The sequence below is a fragment of the Balaenoptera acutorostrata genome, chromosome 6 (assembly GCF_949987535.1).
Source record: "Balaenoptera acutorostrata chromosome 6, mBalAcu1.1, whole genome shotgun sequence".
NCBI lineage: Eukaryota > Metazoa > Chordata > Mammalia > Artiodactyla > Balaenopteridae > Balaenoptera > Balaenoptera acutorostrata.
The window spans coordinates 82,419,954-82,434,623 of NC_080069.1; the positions used below are offsets into that span (position 1 = coordinate 82,419,954).

Here is a 14,670-nt window from a genome sequence, read left to right on the forward strand (position 1 = left end):
ATTTTTTTTTTTCTTTTTTACAGGCATCAAAAAGTTTGATATGAAAAGAGTTAATGCATGACTTTGCAAGTGAAAGCCAACAGTAGATTTTAGTCTTAAAATTTACAAACTACGTACAGCTGTTTCTGTATTTTGAATGCAAAGAAAAGCTTTTATATTGGTAACTTTTTGTATAGGATTTTTAGCACATCTGATCTTTTTATAGGATACTCTTAGTTCTGTACTGGATTTGCTAGATTTGTTGAAAGCCATTGTGCCTTATGTACCCTCACAGTTGATGGTACTTATTTACCCAGTTAGACCATTTCTATTTAGGGTGCTTCCTTCAAACCACTAACAGCTTTTATTCCAGATATAATCCTCATGTCCAGTTAGGCATGGATAAGGAAAAAAATCATGACCACTGCTATTGTGAATTCTTGGGTTCTCCTGCTTTTCTTTTGAAGATGCTCAAATGGCCATGACCCTCTTCCCGCTTTATGCTTGTGTGGTCTATTTAAAACCCTGTGGAACTGATAAGCAATTTACATGAAAACCAACATCTTTTAGTAAGGAAAATTAGCTTTTAGAGCAATAGTCAGTTTGAAGATAGAATATTTTATCTGTTTATATAACTTATGCTTTGAAAGTTGGACTTTTTAAAATCTGGATTATGCTATAGATAACATACACAATAGGATATACCAATTTAAAGTCATTTCTGTGGTTTAGATGTGAAATACTAAATTAAATCATTTAATTGAAAACAAGGAGTCTTGAAAATATTCATAGTAATAATAAATTGTACAGACTTGAAAATACTCATAGTACAGACTTGAAATACTCATACAGACTTGAAAGTATTCATAGTACTTGATATCTTTATGTTCACAGTATATAATTTTGCATTAAATGTACTTCCATAAACTATAAGTATTGTGTTAATGTGTGATATTTAGTTAAGTGGTTTTACATTGTGTTTAAAATGTTTTTAAAGCATCAGTATAATTGCATATTGGGATAGAACTGGCAATCTACTGAGAGACTGTGTTCTAAATGGCAGGTTGACAAACTCTACAATGACAGTATATCATTCTTTGGAAATGTTGCAGAAGTCACCTATAGTTATACAATTGAAACATACATATCTACTCAGCACCTGCCGTCCCTTATTAGAACACAGTTAACATATTACTAATTCATTTTAATAAACTGAATAGTTATCAAATCACCTTTCACAAAACTAAAAATATTTCTTGAGAAACTATTTTATAAACTTAGTAGGAAGTAAGGATGAGTAGTGAGGAGAGTTTAGACATACATCCGCATTATTAGAGAACAGATGATAAGAAAGCCATGACATACCAAAAGTTTTTCACAGCTGATAACTTGATTTCAGTAACAGGTAAATTTGTTCTACACTTTTTTCCATTGATTGTTTTCTAAAGCTCTAAAGTTTGGGATTTAAGATCATGACTATTGACTGTATTTTTAAACATGCCTGTTATTTTCATTAGGCCAGTTGTAGAATTAATTGCTAAAAGAGCTGTTTAAATGACTAAAATCTCACAGTCCTTGTCAGCCATTACTTATTTTTCAGCAGGAGTATTAAACACAGTATTAGTCGGAATACCTATAGGAATTCACCAGATGCCTTAGGATGTTTGTGTTTGGCATTATTCTCTTACAGGTGTAAGAAGTGTGTTGTTGCTTTAGTGGTAATGGTGCTTTTTTTGAATCAAAACTTTAGTAGCAAACACTTTAAAATATACAAATACCAGTGCTGTGGCAAAGAAGTAGATGACATATAAGCAGTATTTCAAATCTCATCTGCCTAGATTTAATCTGATTTCATAATAATGCCCTTAGAAAATATTTAATACTTTCAAATGTTTGTCCTTTTGTTTTCTAATTTTCTAAAAAGGGTGCTCTGTGTTCACTAAATTATATATGCCTATATATGATAATTAAATATGAGATACACTCTTTTATTGTGTACCTTTCTATCTAGAAAGTGGCACATAATTATAGTGCTTCCTAGTAGTCCATTAAAGCTGCCTACTAGAGAAATAGAATAATTCTAACATAGTCACAGAATAATTTACTGGTATCATCAAGCTGTTCTATACATTAAGTGTACCAACCAGTGGAGTTTAGTTAACTAGCCTATCAGGTTATGAAATATTATATCCATAATTACTGCCTCACTTAGAACTGAAGTCTTCTTCAAAATTATTGACTTCTTGAACATTTCATAATTTTACATGTTTTCCAAGCAATTTGCCATACTTAACTAACATTTGTGCTTCTTTTTTTCTTTACCATGCTTACAGAAAATTCAGGTCTACAGGGAGTGGATTATGACTCACAGTAGAAGTAGTGATGATGATGACGATGATTAGTCAGATCTGAAATGTTCAAATTCATATGTTCTTTGCCATTTTATTTGGAATGTTTCATTAACATGTTTTGTATGACTACTACCATAATGCCCATATGGAGTTAAAAGTACTTTTTCCTTTTAAATGTTTTTCTGTGTACTTTCAAAAACAAAAATTTATGCATTATTTAAGCACGGAAAAATGTATTTTATAGCCAAAGTAGGGCATACCATATACTATAGCATTTGCTTTATGTGTTTTATAGCTTTGTAATAACAGTTTGTCTTTAAGATTTAAAGTTAGGCAATTTTTTTGTTAATGTTCACTAGTTTCATTTTAAATTATCTGTTTGTTAGCAAAATGCTGTTTTTAATGTTCTCTAAATTTTCTGGGCTGTAATATAATGTAATTGAGTAATAAAAAAAGAAAAAGAAAGAATAGTAATAGCCAGTCAATATTTTATATTTATTTAGCATTTTAAAAGCATCTTTTGTCAAATTTCTTTTAATAATAATAAACATATAGCTTGAAGCAATATGAATTTGTTGTTCTATTCCAAAATCATATAGGCTGAACTACTATTATAAGAAACATTCATGATTTGTCATAGAGGTTAGATAATGAAATAATATATAGTCTGAGAATGAAGAAAAATGTTCTTTGGTTCTTTTATTTCATTTTATTATGTACACGTTTTGTGAAACAGTGAACAAAGTTGGTTTTACAATCATTATATTTACTTATTAGCTTACATATCCATGTGCTATATCCTTATTATAAAATGTTATGAATTAATTCAGGACAGAAGAATTTTTATAGTAAGCATAATTATATGTATTTCTTCTAGATAATATTGGGAAAATGTTATCTATGTTCCTGAAAGATGTATAAGCAAATCTGTTTTATGTTTTGTATACTGAAGGCTTTTTTTATTTCAAACTTAGATGAAACTTTTTGTTCTATTTTTCTAGTATGTCAGATGTACTTAAAAAAAAAAAACTCGAAAAAGTTAATGACTGTTAATAGTATGATGTTTAATCCCTTATGACTGCTCTGCATTTGGATCAACAAAGGAGCATTTATCTTAATTTATGTTAAGCATTTTGCTTATAATGAGCTTATATTAGACTGTAGTAGATAATTGCCTTAATTGTTCAGCTTTTGGTTTAATTTATTCAGCCAATGACTTGAATCTCTTCTAATTCTTAGGTTTATCAAGATTTTATCTCTATAAATCATTATTCTCTATTTCTTAGAAAATGACTATTTCAGATTTTTAGTATTGAGCTTACAAAAAAAGAAGCTAAAAAATTTTGCTCTTGAAATTTCTACCTGCCTAGCATTGATTCAAATTAAGTAGAAATCCAGGTTGTGTATTCTAGGACTAAGAAATATGTGAATGTCAAAGAATTTAATTACTGTTTTCATCAAAATATAGTATTCTTATCTTTTTGGAGTAAGTAAATAAATTAAAACAGTGACCATTAAAATAGTCACTACTGGTATCAGAGACAATTTGTCTTTGTCTTGCATCCACTGCTCTCTCACCCTTGGTCAAAATCAAACAAAGTCTGCTGCTTCTACTGGAAGCTGGAAAGAACATAGTCTGTTGTTATGTATTGTGTATGCCTGAGAGAGGAAGGGTTTGGTAATTTCTTCATTGACTTCTTGATTCCAACTATGCTAAGCATGCGGCCTTTCTAAAGGAGAAAATGCTAACTGCTTGTTTGCAAGAAATTTACTGAGTTCCCTGTGGTTGGTCTGTGACACTTAATTCTACGGTACAGATTTCACAAAGGTCCTTATGAATTTATCTGGGAAAAGTTCTGGATATTTTAGCAGTGCCTTACCATTTTAATGAAAAGAAAATTGGAGGTAGAATTACATTTATTTAAAATCTCTTAAACAGTAAAAAGATTTAAAATAATATTCTAGTAACTAGTAAACTTTGTTCATGTGACCTTAGGGATTCATCCTTAAGTTTTTAGCCCTTAGAAGTGGCATACATTCTCTTTAACAGTATAATTGGCCTTGTTCTTTCTGTTTCTGTTTTCCTGCCCCAGTGAAATAATCTTTTCAAGCTTCTCTGCTGACAGGTATTAATTATTTTTTCAGTTTAAAAAATGTATTTATTATGTTAATTTTATTTGAGAAAAATTTAAGCCTGAGGATTGCTCTGTGTTTTCTTGATGGAGATATAGGACTTGGACAAAAATATCTTCTTATTCCTCATCAAATATATAGATAATTAGTTCAATTTTGGGATTTTAAATGAGATGAACGGTTCTTTTGTTTGTTTATTAGTGGCTCTGTAATTAATTAGAACTTTAAAAATGGGAGTATCCATCTAATAAAGTCTTGTGAGAAAGCTGAGTTTGAAAGATTGACTATGTAATACCACACCTTTCCATATCCTTTAACTTTATTTATATTCCAAATTTCTATGTGGTCATTGCCTATGTATAGAAAAAGGGATAAAGGGATGGAGTGTTCTTCTCTCTTCTTTTCTAAGGGAATAATCACTCATTCTCTATTTTCCTTTATGTCTACTTGACACTTGAATAACATAGTGAAAACTGGCAGGAAGAAGAGTTTATAAAAATCCTAAAATTGTGAACACCTATCACCATGGATAAATAATCTGTTTATAAGAGCCTATAAATGAAATTAATTGATGCTCACATTGGTATAGATATAAGAAAGTAAATCCAGAGTAATATTACTGACTTTCGATATTCCTTATTGAAAAGGAAGTTGGAATAAATTTCAATTTGCTTCTGCTTTTAAAATAATCAGAATTTTATAAATTTTACCTTTTGAAATTATTCAAAACACATATCATTGATGCAGTGTTGAGTGTTGACTTTAAGGTCATGTTATGAAAATTAACAGATGGAGCCATTTTAGATCTGTGAGTAGGACATCAAAGTTCAACATGAAGTATGTGCTGCTGTATTTTACGTCCCAGGGTCATATACACTATAGAATGATGACTGCTGTGACAGCTACTATAGTAGTTTGTCTGATTTAAATCCCATGGGGAAATTTTGCATTATACTTTTCCTATAGTGATGGGAGGAGGACCAGAAACAACAATCCAACTGTTACTGAGTACTTTTCTACTGTATCTTCAAGCCACAGTTTTTTCTTTTATAGGTTTCCTTGCATATTTGTAATTTATTGTAGTAGTCCAAAATATTAAAGGTCCTATAGGGTCTAAATAAGATATACAAATTATTCATTTAAGTCAAATAATAATTATGATGGATATGTAAAAAGAATGTCAGTTTTATTTATTATCCTATCCCTACACCTTTGAAATAAATGGAGATCAATTAAAAATGTTTAGATTGTTAATGTAATCTTTAATTTCAGTAGATGAATATTCAGATTTATGAAGTGCAGTGAGTACAAGCCATACTATACAAAACCTTACAGAAAGGCCTGAATCAAAGAAGAATGAAACACATGATTTCAAATAACACAAACCGTGTTAGGGAGCTAATTAGAATAATTTATGATGGTCATATGTAGGAGTTTATGGCTTGGTTTGTTTTAATGTGGTAGACCCATTTTCATGTCTGTAATTATCTCTCAATCAGTATGATAAATTTATTTAACAATTATTTCATATCAACCAATATGTATATAGGAATAGTGTACCTCCAAATATCAGCTTTAAAATAAACATTTAATAATTTTGTAAAATTGGTTTTTAATGTAACCATCTTTATTGCATATACATATCCTACACAGTGAAATGGTAACAAAGATATCTACTAAATTTGCATTATGCTATTTCTTAGAGATCCTTAATTATTTGAGCATTCAAAATATAGTCATTGTGTTTTTATAAACAGATAATCAGGATAGTATATATAATTCTTAATTGGGAATGCTATGTTTTTATACTGTAAATTATTATTTGTGAATAGCTTGTTAACTCTGTTATGTCTACAAAGGTTTTTTGAATGTATTCAATAAAACTTGGAGTTTCTTTGAATTAAAAAATTTAGAGACTCGCACTCCATGGAAAAAGGTAAATCTCTCTTGCGAATCACTGGACTAACATTGATTCTCAATCTACAGTTTTAGTATTTTACAAAAGATGTGAAATTTTTCAAAACTTAAAGTAGATTATTTTCTACACTGTTAAAGTAATATATGCTCAGTAAAGAAAAATAGGAATAGAAAGGAAAAAATTTACCCTGTCTCCCCACCATTTATTACAGTGTATTTCATTTTTAAATTTTTATTCATGTAATTATGATTCAAATATATAAATTTATGTTATATATTTTTTATTTTATTGTAAATTTTTATAAATAGAATTACTGTTAACTTCTAAAGATTAAAAATGTGGCCCATTCGGTCCCCAATGTGGGAAACCTGGTCTTTACTTCTGGAATACGTTATCACCAGCAGGACCTTTCTATGTTTTTATAGTTGATGTAGAAGCTTTTTCTTTTTGATTGAACATATTTTTACCTTTTGACTCTGCCTTTAAAAAAAAAAATTTACCCCTTAAATAAATCTTCTCCTCTTAAAATTCATTTGTGTATGTGCATGTATGTATAATCTTTGTGGGTTTCATTGTGTACAAATATTGACAACTGGGTTGTCCCATGGGGGTAGTATTTCTCAACCATTTCAGACATTTAAAAATTTTATCTGTGTTTTCTTTGAATCTCTTACATCTCTTACAAAGATATCATAGATGCCACTATATAAGTTGTAGAAGGGAGGCTGTTTTCGTTTGTTGTATATTTCTTTTCTTTCAGAAATTACAGATGTTTATAATTAGCTTCAAATACTGCCTTAATAGCAATTGGAAGATAACTACCTTCAGCTGATGTGGTCTTTCCCTTTACTTCCGGAGGAGAATTACAACTGATCTGGGAAAAAACGGGCTTATCATAGGCAGTCAGATCACCAGAGTAGTGCTGAACATTCTTCCTGGCTTCATCTGAAATTTTGAGTAAGTGGACAAGAACTAGGAGATAAAGGCCCATTGGATTTCACTCTTCATTTTTAACTCTTCCTCTCCAGAAGCATACTTCTGAATGGGATGAGAAAACTGAAGAGAGCCAAATTCTGTTATCAAAGCAAATTAGAGTTAGCATCTCAGATAAAGCAGATGCCATGAAAAGATTACCTGTCCAATTTGGATACAATTCTCATACCTCATTTATTAGCTTACTAGAACTCTCTCGGAGAGTCTTTGGCACATCATTTTTGAAAGCATATACTTTTGAACATTTAGTAGTGAGTCCCACTAACTTTATTTTGGACCAATGGACTAACTCACCCCACTTAGAACCTTCCAGAATTACATAAAAATAACTGTGTGAATAAGACTTTGAAATTGTGTCTTTTTCTGGAGGTGATGGTTCCACTTAGGGGAGGTTCCAGTTTTCTCTTTGTCAAAAAAGTGTACAATGAATTTTTAAATTATTTTTTAATCCAGTAACTGAAATAAGACTAATTTGATTACTAAATCTTTTTCAAAAGTTTGTCATCATTTCATCCCATAAATTTATAAATATATCATGGAAGGATAAATATTAAAGTAGCACATTTAACTTTAAAAGAAATAAAAATGTTAAGCTCAGATAGGTTCAACTTGAGTCTTACTTTCTGCTTACCGAGGATGTGCAAATAGAGCTAAAACTCTGCAGTAAGTTTTAGTTTAAAATCTCTTTAGTCTTTATTTAGCTAAAGGTGCTAAATTGTAACCTGGGATTCAACCCATGACTTCTCTACTGATACATGAGAGCCCTACCTTACAATGTTCCTTGGTTACTTTCAACAGCATATAGATTCTCAACATAATTTGAGCTTAGTAAAGTTCATTCATATTTTTTTTTACTGTGTGCTCTAACAATAATATTGTTAGAAGACTTTATTATAGATTATGAAAAGTCTTCTTTATTAGCCAAATATCCTATGAGAGAAAAGCTGTTGTCTTGCCAAATGGAACAATTCATCTTCATAGAAAATTAGATTGGAGGCCACTTTCATTCATCTAAAAACAAAATTTAGTGTCATCTATAAAAGGAAACACCATGTATAGTTTTTTGCCAGTTAAGAGTCTTTAGTTGTAAATTCAAATGAAACTGATATCCTGTCTGGTGATGATTCTGATGAACTGTATATCAGTGAAAATTTACCGCTAAAGAATCTTACAGGAAGCAGTATGGAGAAATGTATTTTTAGACATTTTGTGAACTTTGAGTCTGAGTTAGTTGTTTGTTAGTCTTACTATCTTCCAAAGAGATAATTATCCCTGGGTATTATATGAAATTGAAGTACTACAAGAGATGTGACACAGCTTGTGAACTATCTGAATCCATATTCCAATGAGCTGTTAAAATGGGATCCCACTTCATCTACTGGAATATATGTATTTCTTCTATGCTAACTCATTTTGACAGTAAAAATACCTGGGGTGCAGTAATACCGTATGGCTCAGGGCCTGGATTCTGGAACCATGTAAACCTGAGTTCAGTACCAGCCTTTTCCTTTTACTAGCTTTATAGTCTTATTCTAGTCTGATCTCATATTCCAGACTATAAAATGAAGATAATTGTAGTACTAACAGTACTTTGGTATATAATACCAAGATAATAGTACCTTGATGGTGTTGCTAGGATTAAAAAGCAAGGTAATATATGTGATTATTAGTACAGTGTCTAATAGGAACTTACTGTATTTTCATTATTCCAGATGAATAATAACCAGTGTATGCTGGTTCTGGTCATCATTATTCTGTATTCCTCATTTGTCTCCTCTTTGCCAAAATAAAAAACCATCATTAAATTTTGCCTTTTTTTTTTTTTTTCTTTTAAGGCTAATAGAATAGTTAGAACGTTGTGACGGTTTCCACACATTAATTGGTAAGCGATAGAAACAAAACCTCAGTGATTTGGACTGCTCTGAATTATTTAAGTATTTTGAAAGAAATGTTACTCTTTTCAAGTTTATATAGTATCATGGGTCAGTAAATGTTCAATAGAGGTTCTGCTGGAAATACATTAGAGAGACTTTTGTAACTATCAACTTACAGTACTTCTGACCAACTTCTCTGGCTCTTCTTGTAGAATGTATTAGGTACGTTAATTAATGGTCTGCTGTTGTCAGTGCACATAATTATGTCATGAGCATAATTCTGTCCTTTCTCCAGACTGTTTTAGTTGAACCAGTTGGTGACAATTCACATCTCTTAAGATAATAGTTTCTTTTATTTGATTTTATGTCACAGTGTTATGCTCAGCTGTCCTGTGTAAGCTGTCAGCATAGTTTATACTTTGGCTGACTGTCAAAATAGCTTATTTGCATGGGAGGAGACAAAGGTATGGGGGGGGGATTAAACAAAGCCTTATTCCTCTTCAGATTTGATGACACAGTCAATGAGATTCAATTTTTTTAAAAAACCAATTTGCCTCACATAATAAGCTAAATACCAATTCTTCACTTGTGTTTATATTTGTTCTGCTATATATATGAAATCATTGAGCTTTCAGGTAATGAATTTCTACTATATTTGCCCATGAAGCTTAGTTGAATACCTTGTTTTTCCTGGCTATAGCCCTCAGATCTGTTATATTTAAAGTGAATTGATAAAACCTTTTTTATCCCTAAGCCTTAATCATATTACTCTAAGGAAGTTATACTTACTACATTTTTCTCTAAAGAGAAGATTACAAGTCATTTATTTATTTACTTCTTAAATAATTGAGAAATTGTCGCATTTACATTTTAAGTTGTTTTGTTTACCTCCCTGAATTTTGTCGTTTTTAAAAGTACACTTAATTTTTTAGTATAATCCGTTGATAAACTTTTCATCTTTCCCCATTGTCTCCAAACTATTCAAATTAGCCAATCTATAAAACCATTTATTCATTATCCAGTAGATTTTCTTGCTCGATAGCATTTTGTTCTTTATCTTTTTCATCTAGATGAATTTCATTTTCCTTTTATCACTCATGCTGCTATCTTAAAATATATATATATACCTCTATGAAACTCACCTTCCAAAAGAAACAGATATTGAACAGATTTTGTTTTCGTTTTTTGCTTAACTGTATTCTTATCTTTACCCAATTTTCTTAAATATATTTGCAATGAATATTAGTACCTTATATTGTTTGCGATTTAAAGTCTTCCATGTTAGTGATTTGTTCCTATCATCTATCTTTTCATACTTTGCTTTGTTTTTTCAGAAATGTGTTTGTTATAGAACTGTGCTACTTCATAGCATTTAGATGGTTGGAAAGTGTTAGCAGTGTTTTCTGTATGACTATAGTTGTTAGGTGTGTTCTTTTTCTAAAGTACTGGGACTTATCTGGCAGGAAATATGGATATTAGTAGAGGATAACCCTGACACAACTGTCTTTCCAGTTCCTACTTTTTGTGTGTTTCTAACGTATAATTAATTTGGTTTGGATTTATTTATATCTAGTAAACTAAGGCTTACATACTCAACTTTTCTAATGCAAAAGGGACCCTTATCAATAACCATACATTTTGTTACCTGTAGGTTCTGACAATTATATATAACGAATACAGTTTCCTTTGTGTTTCTCTGTTTATTTCTTTAAGAAAGTTCTTAAGTGATGATGGATAATTCATATATTCTTTTAATGAATAAGGCAAAAAATGCTTTTCCTTTAACACTATAGCATGTAAGTGAGGCTAACATGTCTATAGTACTGGCTATTGTACTTGATACTTCAGGCAAATTCGTTGATTTTTCTGCCTAGCTTTGGTCTTGATGCAAAGACTACATGTGATTCGTAGCCCTGGTTTTGCTAATTCTTCATTTATTTTAAAGGGTATCCCAAATTATTTTAGTAGAAACATTCATACCTATCTGATTGGGGTGGAGGAAGATAAGGTATTAATATTACAGTATTTGAATGCTGTTAACCTAAAAAAATTAAGCCAGCCTGAGCAGCTTTAGCAGCCTTCCTCAGCAACATCCAGCATCCAGGGATACTGAAGACATTTTTGAGGTACCATGGAAACGTGTGACTGCTGCTATCATGGTGTAGTGCAAGGCACTGGAATTAGAAGTGAAGAAACCACTTTTTTGAGCCCAGTTTTGCAACTGACAATATGACCCCAAGCAAGTCACTTAAATGTAATCTTAACCTAATAATACAAGGTTGTTGTGAAGATTAGATGGGAAAGACACTTAAACGATCCTCAATTTCTTCATGTGTAAAAGGAAGAGATTAGTTTGGATGAACAATAATACTCCTTGAGGTCTAAAATTCCAGGTTTTCAAAATAATATAAATGATGTTTTGAAAAGTATAAAGCGTCATATGTAGTGAATTTACAGAGTCCAGTAATTTGGCAGGAAATTGTGACCAAAGGCATGACATTTGTAGATTCTTTACAGCATGATGAAAGATGATGGCTGATAAGTTACCACATTCTCTCCCATCCTTCTACGGGATTTAGTTCAAAGTTGTAGCTTCTCATGAATGCTGTTCTTATTCCATAGTCGCATGTTTTAATGGAGACTGACCAGCAAAATTTTGCTGTATATTGAGTTATCTTTGATGTTTATTTAAAGATTGACCATTCATGTTTCAAGTGTTGCATTTAAGGTTTTCGATGAACTCCAAAAAGCACTTCATGAATTACTTTTTTTTAGCTTTTATTTATATCAGATGCTATTGTGACTATTAAAAGTGGTTTAATTTCTTAAATGTACAGATTAGATTGGGTCTGAAAAGTGGAAAGTGATGAAAGGCAGACTCAACTGCAATACACAGACTTAACATAATATTGAAATAGAAGTTAATTACTTAGAATTGAACCATTAGCTTTCAAGTTATTTGAAGATTGTAATCTATTAATGGGGTTTATAAGACTCTTGTCTTCTAGTAGTAGCGATGTTCTTGAGGAAATCAACATTTGTATTCTATATTTTAAAACTTGGCCATATAGAACAAAAGAAAATAAATACTTTCAAGCTAATTTCTTTTCCAGTACCAAAAAACTGAAACAAAAGGATGTAAAGTTAAAAATAAAAGCTTCACTTCTAACCCCACCTCCACCGTTATCCTTCCCAAGCCCAGAGATAAATGCTATGAACAGATTTGGTGTGTTACCACGAACCCTTCCAGAAATTTTTTATGTTTATATAAATAAGTGTATGTGTATGTGTTTCAACTCCCCCGTTCATTCTTAGTAATTTATTTTCAGTTATATCTTGCCCATCTTTCTGTATCAGTACACACAGATCTACCTTTTTTTTTTTTTAATTTTTATTTATTTATTTATCCATGGCTTTGTTGGGTCTTCGTTTCTGTGCGAGGGCTTTCTCTAGTTCCGGCAAGCGGGGGCCACTCTTCATCGCGGTGCACGGGCCTCTCACTATCGCGGCCTCTCTTGTTGCGGAGCACAGGCTCCAGACGCGCAGGCTCATTAGTTGTGGCTCATGGGCCCAGTTGCTCCGCGGCATGTAGGATCTTCCCAGACCAGGGCTCGAACCCGTGTGCCCTGCATTAGCAGGCAGACTCCCACCCACTGCGCCACCAGGGAAGCCCTACCTTTTTTTTTAATAAATTTATTTTGTTTATTTTTGACTGCATTGGGTCTTCGTTGCTGCACGCGGGCTTTCTCTAGTTGCGGCAAGCGGGGGCTACTCTTCGTTGCGGTGCACGGGCTTCTCATTGCCGTGGCTTCTCTTGTTGCGGAGCACGGGCTCTAGGCACACGGGCTTCAGTAGTTGTGGCTCCTGGGCCCTAGAGCGCAGGCTCAGTAGTTGTGGCACACGGGCTTAGTTGCTCAGCAGCATGTGGGATCTTCCCAGACCAGGGATAGAACCCGTGTCCCCTGCATTAGCAAGTGGATTCTTAACCACTGAGCCACCAGGGAAGTCCCAGATCTACCTTTTATTACCCTTGTAAGCAGGATTGTTTCTTTTTCATGCATAATGTCCCATTGTATGCCTATACTGTAATTAAACAGTCTCCTGTTTCTGAATATTTAGGTTTTTCGCATTTAACAGAATATAACCATGAAGATTCCTATGTCTTCGCATACCTTTGCATAAGATAAATCATAGCAGTGGAATTGCTGGCTCAAAGGATACATTTATTTAAATTGAATTTTCTTGATTTTGAGTTAGATTGAACCTTTTCTCATATGTTTATTGTCAGATTTTGTGTTTTGCTAGACTACCTGTTCATATCCTTTACACATTTTCCTATAGATTTACTCATTTTTCTTCTATTGGTTTATTCATATTACTAGAATTCTGTGTGTTATGAAATTAGTTATATATCACTGTATTGACAGATATTTTCCCAATTTATCCTTTGATTTTTGTTTTATTTCTGTTTATTTGCTTACTGTTTTGCTATTCATTAGTGTTTAATTTCCACACTTAACTTTTTTTTTACTTTAAGTTTTATGGACCTTGTGTTTTATATTTAAGCCTTCACTTTGATTATTAAAATGTTATTTTATTCTAGTACTTCTGTAGTTTCATTTTGTATAGTTAAATCAGTGATCCATGTGGAATTAATTTGGTGTAAAGAGAGAAGTAGGAAAAAATAAGAGAGAGAAATAGGGATCTAGCTTTAGCCAGCAAGTTGCTTGAAGCACCATTTACTTGAAAATGCATGTTTTTGACCAATAATCTGAAATGCTGTCTTGATTTTATAAATTCCTATGTTTGGATATATAGGATTTTATAAAATCCTATTGCATTTTGGTCAGTTTCTGGAATCTGTATTCTTTCTATTGATATGTCTGTATATAATTTCCACTAGCATCAAACTGTTTCACGCCTGCAACTTTATAAATTGTATTAATATCTGCTAGGGTAGTTCTCATTCTCTTTTCATAACTTACTGGATAATATCACTTTTTTTCTAGATAAATTTCATTATAATATTGTCAGATCACTTTTCCCCCTCCCCAAAACAAATTAACAAACATCATTTTGGGATCACATTGAGTGTGTATGTATAAAAATGGGGTGGGGGAATAACATCTTTATTATAATGAATTTTTATATTCAAGAATAAGACATGGATTTCCATTTTCAAATTTTCCGTTATTCCCCTCAGTAGACTGTTACAGCTTTAATCATACAAATTCTGCATGTTAAACTTATGTGTGAATATTTATCTTTATTACCCTTGTAAGCAGGATTGTTTTCCTTCCATTTTTCAAACTGATTATTGTGTTTATATAATAAAGTTACTGGATTTTGTGTACTTGAGTTTTCCAGATACTATCATCTGAAAGTAATTTCTACTCTTCCTCTCCAATATTTGATGCTTCTT

General features: G+C 31.8%; 1 protein-coding gene across 4 annotated transcripts in view; it reads left to right on the plus strand.

Moving 5' to 3' along the window:
* Positions 1-14,670, plus strand: part of VPS13A (vacuolar protein sorting 13 homolog A) — a 273,046-nt gene that overhangs the window by 242,705 nt on the left and 15,671 nt on the right. The window contains exon 69 of one of the 4 annotated variants that reach the window (XM_007182294.2): positions 2,313-7,106. The exons of 2 other annotated variants lie outside the window; for them this stretch is intronic. In XM_007182294.2, the coding sequence (XP_007182356.2) occupies positions 2,313-2,381 (69 nt within the window). In that variant the 3' untranslated portion in view covers positions 2,382-7,106. One more of the 4 variants, XM_007182295.3, reaches the window with a different exon arrangement.